At 41.4% G+C, this 10,403-nt stretch overlaps 1 protein-coding gene across 4 annotated transcripts; it reads right to left on the bottom strand.

Annotated features, from left to right (window-relative positions):
- Positions 1-3,121: 3,121 nt before the first annotated feature.
- On the bottom strand, positions 3,122-10,383 carry LOC124116639 (E3 ubiquitin-protein ligase TRIM13-like). 4 transcript variants are annotated; one of them, XR_007220136.1, is made up of 3 exons: positions 9,979-10,383; positions 6,134-8,450; positions 3,122-3,746 (listed from the first exon to the last, which is right to left on the bottom strand). XR_007220136.1 is itself a non-coding variant. In XM_046478049.2 (2 exons), the coding sequence occupies exon 2, from the start codon at positions 4,780-4,782 to the stop codon at positions 3,652-3,654; it is 1,131 nt and encodes a 376-aa protein (XP_046334005.2). In that variant the 5' UTR covers positions 4,783-4,788; positions 6,029-6,297; the 3' UTR covers positions 3,122-3,651. The 4 variants fall into 4 exon arrangements, 2 of the variants coding, with proteins under 2 accessions (XP_046334005.2, XP_046333997.2); XR_007220137.1 differs by having other exon boundaries at positions 9,992-10,382; XM_046478049.2 differs by lacking the exon at positions 9,979-10,383 and having other exon boundaries at positions 3,122-4,788; positions 6,029-6,297.
- Positions 10,384-10,403: the final 20 nt, after the last annotated feature.

The following is a 10,403-nucleotide window of genomic DNA, read 5'->3' as shown; positions in this document are numbered from 1 at the left end:
AAAAAGGAAGTGAGAATAACCAACAGAAATACATGCATGTTTTCGGTCTGTAGAAGTCATGCATGCATTATTATCTTGTACAATTCAAATCGAACCGAATGAGTTAAGGTGTGACCCATTACATTCAGCCCCATTATGATGTGACATACCCCTTTTAGTGTTAAACTTCTACAATCGACCTTACCTTCGGCCTTCCAAATTTATACTGGACTAGGGTATTCATGGACCATCTCCCATTCACTCAAGCGTAATCACTATCATGTCGGGTAATACTACAGTTTGACTGTAAACCAGAGTTCGCTCTTTCAAGCTTTTGCTGATGTGTGGCGTCATAATGTGTAGGTGTGCGGGCACAGGATATAGCTTGTGTATCTGACCGATGTGTCCACAAGACACAGAACATGGGCTTTGGTGAGAATTGTTTTCATATCCGGTTTCGTGAAACAGCCATTCCTTAATTTGAGATTCAAACACGCGTAGGTTATTTGATTTGCAAACAAAACCCTGATCCTTTAGCGTAAGAATGTAATGTACCTATTGCGTAAATCACGTCTGAAGGTATGAGGTGTCATGAACATTGTTCGACACTATATGGCGCAATGAATGCAAGAATGAGGGCATATCATTAAATTACGGCAGTGTGGATCAGTAAGAAGTGTATCTGTGTCCTGTCGTTAAACGTCCCTTAATGACCATAGAACACCACTCCAACATAACCATCCCTGTCGTCAAATCTATAATATGTATCTTGATATGGGAATATACACTATAATTCACGATTAGGATTGTGGAACAGAGAATAATGTACTCTATCTGATCAGGTTCAATTAGTTGATCATGCTGTAAACCACTGGTGTGCGAATCAAGTTTGAGTATTTGCAGGTTGGCGTATTGTAGATGCACTATTTCTGAAGTCGTTTCAGCAATCATTGATACAACTGAGTCACGATATATACACACGCTCTGTTGTAGGGTGCATTGCTACATGTACGTACAGTTTTGGAGACAACGAAACAGTGTTTGGTGGCAACCATGCCAAGTCAAGGCACCGAGGAATAGGACTAAAACTCACGGAGTCGGCTTTTTGGCAAATAAGGCATAAAAGTTTCTTCGGAACTGCCATAAATGTCAATATTGCCCAAACGTTATCTTTTAAACCATCGCAACTTTGGACACTTCAGAAACGCCGAATGGCGTTAGCACCAATGATGAACAGCACCGTCCGTATACTGCCCGTAAATGCTGCCTCATTGACGACTGTTAAGCACTATGATGAAAATCTACATCCACTCAAAAGAAAAGTTTTTTTCCCGAAAGGTTATCATTGGAGATGCATCCTCTGTCTTTGTGGCATTGGACAAAGTTTCTGATGATGTTATGGGCTATGGAGTTCTTCAACGAGCGAACAAAGGCTGGGATTCCTCGCCAACGTACGCAGAAAATGGTGACGTAGCATACGAACTAATGAGAACGCTTCTTGACCAAGTCCCTTATGGAGACAATGTCACAATGATTCCTTATGCCGAAAACCGTTCTGCCCTTAACCTTTTGCGTCGAATGGGGTTTTCTTACCGAACTAAATTCACTTTGATTAATTCAAGGAAACCTTTGGATGTGCCTGTAAACAAAATATATTGTGCGGCCGGTACTGAATTTACACCTTTTTGAATCATCAGCACTCAAAGAAATCCTTGTTGCTTCTTAGGCATTGATGTACGTATTCTGTCCTTTCATTGTTCTATATGTGCTACTTTCTTCTGTAGTTGCGGGCTAGTCATTAACTGTATCAGATTGATATTCATAACGACGTATTACTTCGCAGATAAGCATGTTGGTTTTTTTTAAATACTTGTTTATGAGTCTAAGAAATTCGGCCAAGGAAGTAAAGTTCACCTGGTCACGGCCCACTGAAGATACAGTAACACTGCAACATCCAGAGTCTGGCGTCAGTTAGCCGTAAACAGTCCTCAACAGTTCTCTAGTAACTTTTAACAGTAATAATCCTTAGGCCAGTATCTTCACACCACACAGGGGCTTGCACAAAGCGCTACATTGTAATGGGGCGGCCGGGTAGCCTAGTGGTTAAAGCGTTTGCTCGTCATGCGCTACATTGTAATGGGGCGGTCGGGTAGCCTAGTGGTTAAAGCTTTCGCTCGTCATGCGCTATATTGTAATGGGGCGGTCGGGTAGCCTAGTGGTTAAAGCGTTCGCTCGTCATGCCGAAGACCCGGTTTCGATTCCCGACATGGGTACAATGTGTGAAGCCCATTTCCGGTGTCCACCTGCCGTGATATTGCTGGAATATTTATTAAAGCGGCGTAAAACAATACTCACTCAATCGCTACATTGTAATACCCCGACCAAGGGATCAATGTACACTCGAATTTCAGTCTCAGCTCCCTGGGGGTATCTCTGTGAAGCGCTAGAAGGTTAACATTCACATTACCATCTAATCCTACCGGGTACCCATTCACTGTTTGATGAACAGATTCATATTTCGAACAAAGTCACTTGCCAGATGTGCGTCAGTGTGGGCCAGGTCCGAAGCCCTTGAGTCAAGGTGCCGAAAACGGCCGGACACCCGACCATAATTGCTTAACTTCATCTGATTTGTGACGAGTGCCCGACTTTCCTGGTATTTAGTTTAGCAGAGTTGCGATCCCTAGTCTCTGATTATATATTTTGCTTACTTTTAATTCCGATAATGTATGTCATTGACGATGGTTTATGGACAAGCTTATGAATTATTCTTGTACATATACTGCTTTATAATAGCAGCTGTTGGTCACATTAGTTTCACAATTGTTGTTTGTTATGTGGACTTTAGTGTGGACACACACTCTCTCTCTCTAATATGTATTAAAGAAATAATAGCTTTATTAGTTTTTGTTTTCCATTTAAATGAGATTACGCTTCAAAAGAAGGGATGGATCTGATCGAGTTAGTTCAACTATGAAACCACTCTGCCAGGGAATTTCATACGTGTCTCATAACATTCAATGTAAATCTGAACAAAACACAAACAAACACGAATATTTAAGTATGAAAGTTCACGAATGAACACTGCATATATGTTCCCTAAAACTTAAATTTATATCAATATTAAAAACAAACCAAACACTTCAGAAAGTTGACTTTTTATTACCGAAGCCTACATGCAAGCAGATATAGGTATTCACATCAACAGTCTGGATCAGACAAGCCGCTGATTGGTAGCACACATCGACAGTCTGGATCAGACAAGCCGCTGATTGGTAGCACACATCGACAGTCTGGATCAGACAAGCCGCTGATTGGTAGCACACATCGACAGTCTGGATCAGACAAGCCGCTGATTGGTAGCACACATCGACAGTCTGGATCAGACAAGCCGCTGATTGGTAGCACACATCGACAGTCGTACGATAACACCCGACTGTGGGTCAAACACCTCCACCCGTCTCCACCTCGCCTTAGATGTAAACTTGCACGACCTGACGATTTGAAGGTGTCACAACGTTATTTTACGCCTCATCCAACACTGTCTCCGTGGAACCACCTTAAACTTAAGTGTGGGTTTGTGTAAGCAGACACAATATTAGAATTGATCGAGTCAGAGTACAAAACACAACTGCGATCAAATACGACTGAACGATAGTGTTCTACGACTTTCTATGAGATGTCTAGAGTTCCGTCTGATGAACAGCAAGTTTCATCATATTTTAAGTACAATTCCAGACCGTACGTTTCGAGGTTAGGACATGCATCTGCAAGAGAGATGGGACAGATATACGGAATTTCGAATCCGTTTTTGTCATTCCAAAGAAAATAATAGGTTAACATACAAATGGCATATATGATGGTTGCAATGTGGACCATCATTACAGTATCAGGGACAAATCCCCTGACAACATTCCATGCACTCCAGTGTTTCCGGTAGTGGAAGTTATCGTTGTTCAAGACTATCTTGGCGTAGGGGAAATCTGTAGGTGACTTTACAAACAGCTTCAGTGACGGCACCTGCACCTCGACGCCCTCCTCCAACTGATGGGATATTGTTCCAAGGAAACCTTGTCTTTCTTCTACTGTGTTCATGGCTTCAAACAGACCATCTGCAGATTTGTTGTCCAAGCTCTTTTTCACGGAGGTATTGAGATCTAGCATTTTCGTTTTTAGTTTCTTCACCATTGTCAAATAATTCTGTAATTGTGTAACATTTTCATTTTCATGTTCCTTGAGAGCGTCTTGCATATTTACAATATGAGTAACAAATTCTTCTTTAACTTTCTCCAAGTGGTCAAATGCGTCTGTGGTCACTGATCTTGTCTCTTCTATCTTTTTTGTGCTTTGTTCTTCAGCCGAATCTATAATCCGTTCTAAAGCATCTATCCTCTCTTTTTCTTTGTGAAACTTCTCCTCCATCGTCTCCTTGGCCTCAGCCACAGGAACCACAGTGCTACATTCCCTGTGCTTGTCAATGATGCACTCGGCACACACAAGCATAGAGCAACTGTGGCAATATCGCGTTCGTTGTAAAACATGAACTTTGCATTTGCCAAGTGGAAGAACTATTCTATCCTGAACCAAGTTGCGAAGGACGTGATCAGTTGGGAACACTGCCTTTCTCCTGAAGTGTTTCTGGCAGAGTGGGCATCGACAATCATCTGTTTTTGAGAACTTCACATAATCGCCTAAACAGCTGGCACAAAGTCTGTGTGCACAGGGAAGCAGCTTAGGTTCGATAAAAAAGTCCGCGCATATTGGACAGTGGAGGTCTTCCTCAGATATGCTCGGATATTCCATTGTCGTCTGAAATAAGGTGACAATATACTGTTATTCATGATCAACAAACCACAAAAAGAGATACGATGATATTTCACCTACACTAGTACTGCCGACCATTTTCTTGATTACTGATTCTGCTACTTGGGAAGGCCAGTCACTACAATGTAAGGGAGATGCATATGGGACTCATTCTGTTTCGAAATTATTCGGATATATCGCGGCATGACAACTTGATGTGGGATGAATCCCGAAAGTGGCACAGGTCGTAGACATTCACCACTCTGTCGAAAGCCCCGATCAGCTCTGATCCTTACAAGGCGAGGAGAAGTACTTCTCCACAGTACTTTGCGCTGTCTTTGGGTACTCCCATGCCTGCATGTGTTTTGTCATGCTGTCTAGGACATCTGTTAAAATCATGTAAAGAGCTTGTTTTAATGTCACAAGGGGCACGGGTGGCCCAATCGTTTAAGGCGCCGCGATTCGCTGTGCAGAGTTGCGTCCTTTGGGCACGCCAGAAACCTATGAGTGTGGGTTCGAATCCTGGTTCGCCCCGATTATGTTTCTAGGTTTGTCATCACCATACCCGTGCTCGTGAGTTTCATCGAAGTGGTAAACGTCTGAGACTTAAAGTCACACACGTCTGAGTAACAAACTCTGACACTGATATGATATTGTTGAAACTCGGAAACGCAGAAATCCTGAGGGCTAGGGGATCGAGTGGACCAGGCGTCTAAGGCAGAACTGTGTGCTTAAGACGTGCCAGAAACAAAAAAATGATCATGGGTTCGAATACCATATTCGCCATGATTATGTTTTAAGGATTGTCAGCACCACACAGCTCGTGGATTTCACCTGAGTTCGCGCTTTCCGCCCACACCCAGCTGACACATTGTGATATATAAATACTGTTCAAAGAGGCGTTTAACCAAACTACCTCACTGAACCCTTATGGTGATAGTTTCAACACGGAACGTTTTCATGATTGCATATTAATCTGCAATACAGTGTCAAGGGCGTGCAAAGTCCACATACCCAAAACCTATTGCCATGAGACATGCGATAAAAACACGTATCCTGGTAGGTCATCGGGTGGGCGTTAACTGGTGTGTGTGTGTGTGTGTGTGTGCATGCGTGCGTGCGTGCGTGTGTGCGTGTGTGCCTACAAATAACGAGATCTTCATGACATTCGAATCCTAGTGTGCACCTTTAACACCAGGTAAGGGTAAAGGTAGTGTATCACTAAATGTTGCCAACAAGCGCATACCTGTCGCTAGGGTAAGCACAACTTGGAAGCAGCTAGTTAGGACGTGGCATTAGCTGTGTTCATCATTTCTAGATGACAGTGTGCGGGGATGATGATGAAACTCACCTGAATCTCTCACTACAAACCTCACCCTTGTGGACCTCCACGTTTACACCAACACTGCAGCGGTCCTCGTTATCTATTACGTAACTGACAGTTACGTCAGATCTCGCCTCGTTCCGAAATTTAATCGCGCCAGTACATGTTTGTTCACGAGATAACATTCATGGTACACACCCAGCAGTTTGGAATGCTAAGTAAACACCTCCAGTTGGCAACATTCCAACGTGGTCACAACAACCGGGCGATAAGGCGATAGGAGCACAACGTCTATCCCCGTAATATAATGACAATGTGATAGAAAACGAAGTCCATGTTTTATTAAAGTGCCCTGCTTATGATGAATTGCGTTTTAATCTGTTGCAAAATGCCTGTTATTTTAATAAATAAAATATACAAAGATAGAGCAGCAATAGCCCCGTAAAGAACCAGGTTACAAAAATGTACTATAGAAGTGAGAATAGGTCTTCAGCAAGCCATGCTTGTCATAAGAGGCGACTAACGTGGTGGTCGGTTGATGCATGTCATCGTATCCCAATGCTGTAAATCACTGGATTGTCTGGTCCAGACTCGATTATTTACAGACCACCATCATATAGCGGGAATGTTGCTGAGTGCGGCGTGAAACGACAAAAAAAACACTCAACTAGATCAGCTATGTTTTTTAATGTCCAAAGAAAATCTACAAAAATAATCTAGCCAAAGCCTGCTTTATATTTTACGACGACAGAGAAACATGTTTTTTCGCTTATCTTATATCCCTTACATTGTTACCCGGTTCAGTGTCTAATGTACGTCATGAGCCCCACACGGCATAAGCAATACTTCCATATTTGCCATCTAAATCATTAGGTTGGTTTATTCACGTCTGCAATGATGAATAATTACCAGACACACTCAAAGAAATACCAAAGGAACTTGGTCAAATAACGGGAGCCTAGTCTTGACAAACATACCACAAAGAAATCAGTTTTTAACTGACGATTGCACCGCCTTCGCTGGAGTAACGCAGCACCCAAATAGGAACCGACTTGAAATTGTCAAACAAGGGTTACATCAAGTACCATCTTTCAACAACTTTTGGTATGACGCGGCCGGGGATCGAATCCCGACCTGCTCTCCGGGCGGACGCTCTACCACTAGACCACAGAAGCAGTCGAAATCAGCATAAACAAATAAGCCATTGATGTCATGTATGGTCACCGATCATGAATACCATCAGCAAAAGCACAATTAATTTTGCCCACATCCGTCTTTTGTCTGACTTCCAGAAATCTGTTCTATGCAGACCACATGAAACTGCAACGTCCTCCTAGGTGGAATCGTGAATCAGGAAAGAACCTGTGACAGTGAGTATATCTTTCGTATGAGATCATCAATGTCAGTGTAAACACTAATAGGTAAATTAAAATGATAAATAGTTTCACGAGAAATGACATGCATCTGAGACAAGGATTTCCTTTGACACCTTGGAAGTCCTCTTTCCTGAAACTGACATGTCCTAAGTCTACTGATGGCATCTTCGTTAGCGGCCTGGTCAGCCTTATGTTCTCCTTCAAGCGTTGTGGTATCGTGCACAGGAACCCTTGCTTCTCTATAACTTTAGTGATTGATTCAGACATTCTTTCACTGCTTCCACTGTTAAGACTTCCCTTCAAACAACGGTCAAGTTCCTCCGTCTTTGACATAAGGAGCTTCACTGTTCCTATATAACCCTGCAGTTGTGAGACACTGGACTGACTCGCCCCATTTATGGTGACTTGCATATTTGTAACGTGGTTTACGAAATCGACCTTCGCCTTTTCGAGTTGTTCCACTGCCTCAGTGTTCCGCTGGGCTATTTCCTTCATCTTGGATGAAGCAGCATCTTCAGATGATTTTATGTTCATGAGGTTTTTATCCAGTTCTTTTGAGAACCTTCGCAGTTGTGCTTCTATCGACCTTGTAGCATCTTCCATAAGAAGCACATTTGTACAACGCTTGTGACATTCGAGGACACACTCAGCGCACGCAGGCATGGAGCAGGTGATGCAGTATCGCCTTTGATGCAAACCATGAACCCTACACATGCCATACGAAAGGCTTTTTCTGTCCTTTATCAGATTCTGAAGGATGTGATCAGTTGGGAATTTTTTATTTCCCCTGAAAGGGTTTTTGCACAATGGACATGCACAACCTTGCGTATTTAAAGACTTCATGTAATTGTTGAGGCATGCTGAACAAACTCTATGTCCGCAGGGAAGCAACTTAGGCTCATGAAAGAGGTCGGTACATATAGGACACTCCAGGTCTTCTTGAGCTAAGCTTGAACATGCCATTTCATCTGAAACAAATGTTTGTTCAATATAGTTCGTGTTGTTTATAGTCGTTACACTTGATCATGAATATATTTTTTTATGTTTATACCACTTTTCTATCACAAAAATGTTCGTAACAACTTGTAGCAATTTTACCTTTATTTGTAGATGGTTTCTTAATATAGTCAGACAGGTGTATCCTGTATTTTGTGTCATATAGCCTAAAGTACAACTGATACAATAACTACAACAGAATATATTGCCCCGTAAAAATATATATATTACGTCTCCTATGACATGATTAATAAGGTTTAGATAAGTAGACACAGAAAGGATAACATGTACATTTTGTGAGTTGATAGCATTAATCAATAACATTACAGATTTAGAGTCAATATTCAAGAAAGAGAGATCTTAAATTGACATACGTGTAACACTTAAATACGACTTGGAATTCATCTTCAATTTCTCCTCTGTTACAATTATATACTATTAACAACATTAATATCTTAATACGACACCTCTTTATACTGAAATTGTGCTATGATCTTATTAATGATATGTTTGGAAAGTACATTTCAGGTTGAAAATGTGACTTTAATTTACTATAATTGCTAATCTATTGTGAAGATGAAACGTTTTCACGCAGGTGTCCTTCATGATCACTTGTGTTAAGTGTTTTTATATTCCTAAGAACACTTGAATGTTATCAATACTGTGCAATTTTCACAAAAGACAAAAAACACACCCGTAAATAATACATTCTTTATTTCAGGTATCCAGTTGTGTTTGTCCTTACCACCCGACTCCTTTGAAAACGTATAACATTGGATAGGATATATAGTGAATATACTTCCTTTCTTAGTAGCTAGAATGAACAATGACACCCTTGAAGATTAGAATTGGTCTTCAGCTCGAGGCGACTGACAGGATCGAGTGGTCAGGCTCGCTGACTTGGTTTGAAGCATGCCATCGTATCCCAATAGCGTAGATCGATGCTTATGATGACAATCATTGGATTTTCTGGTCCAGACTCGATTTGTTTACAGACCGTCGCCATATAGCTGGAATATTGCTGGGGGCGGCGTTAAACTACACACAAACAAAAAACATGAAACAATGAGAATATTAATATTAATTGGTATGAAGGCTTTCGAACATTTAGGAGTGTTATTGGTTGAAGCGTCACTAAAATATGCTACTGAAAACAAAACACACCACCACCAATTACATTAAGAATGTCATATGAATAACTAAGAACGCTGTGTAAATAATTAAGAATATCAAGCATTAAGGCACATACCTGACAGAAGACTTTACATGAGTTTAATAACTAGCTATTAGGGAAATATTATGTGTACTCGTGTTTACGTATTTCCGGTTTCCGCTATGCCTAGCGTGTAACTTACTGTAAGTTGTTAATTTTTGGGGTACAGACACACCTCCACATATTTAACACCAAAGTTTTATCGGTCCGAAAGAGACCTTCATGTTCATATAATGATTACGGTGTATCAAAGCTTAAATTGGAACATGAACATATCTGAAACATACCCGGAGTACATACCTGTGTCGACAACAACCCCTTCAGCATTAGTGTCAGGTAACGTCGTGATCTCACTTCCCTGTTTGTTGTCAATGTAACGAGTTGAGCCTGTTCTGCAGTATGAAGAAGTACTTTCAGATCGACTGATATAGCGATGCAATAACAAATCAAGAAATAGTTAGCTAAAGGAAATAACTCCGTTTTTGTAACCACTTCTCTCAGTGTAGCGCCAGCGCAGCATACGCAGGGAACCAGGCTGAACTGACACGCCGGCGCAGTGGTGACAAAGAATAACACGCAGCCATAGGCTAATTTGCATATCAAGTGACCGGACTTTTCTCTTGTTTGTAAACAAACGCGCTTTTTCAAAAATCAGAATAGAACGGACTAATGCAAGTATTAGGGTGCGCTTAACATATTGTTTTGCATAAGT

This window comes from Haliotis rufescens, unplaced genomic scaffold (assembly GCF_023055435.1).
Source record: "Haliotis rufescens isolate VD_foot unplaced genomic scaffold, xgHalRufe1.0.p SCAF_12, whole genome shotgun sequence".
Classification (NCBI taxonomy): domain Eukaryota; kingdom Metazoa; phylum Mollusca; class Gastropoda; order Lepetellida; family Haliotidae; genus Haliotis; species Haliotis rufescens.
The sequence above is the reverse complement of the archived record's forward strand: the minus strand, read 5'-3'. Positions and strand labels throughout refer to the sequence as shown.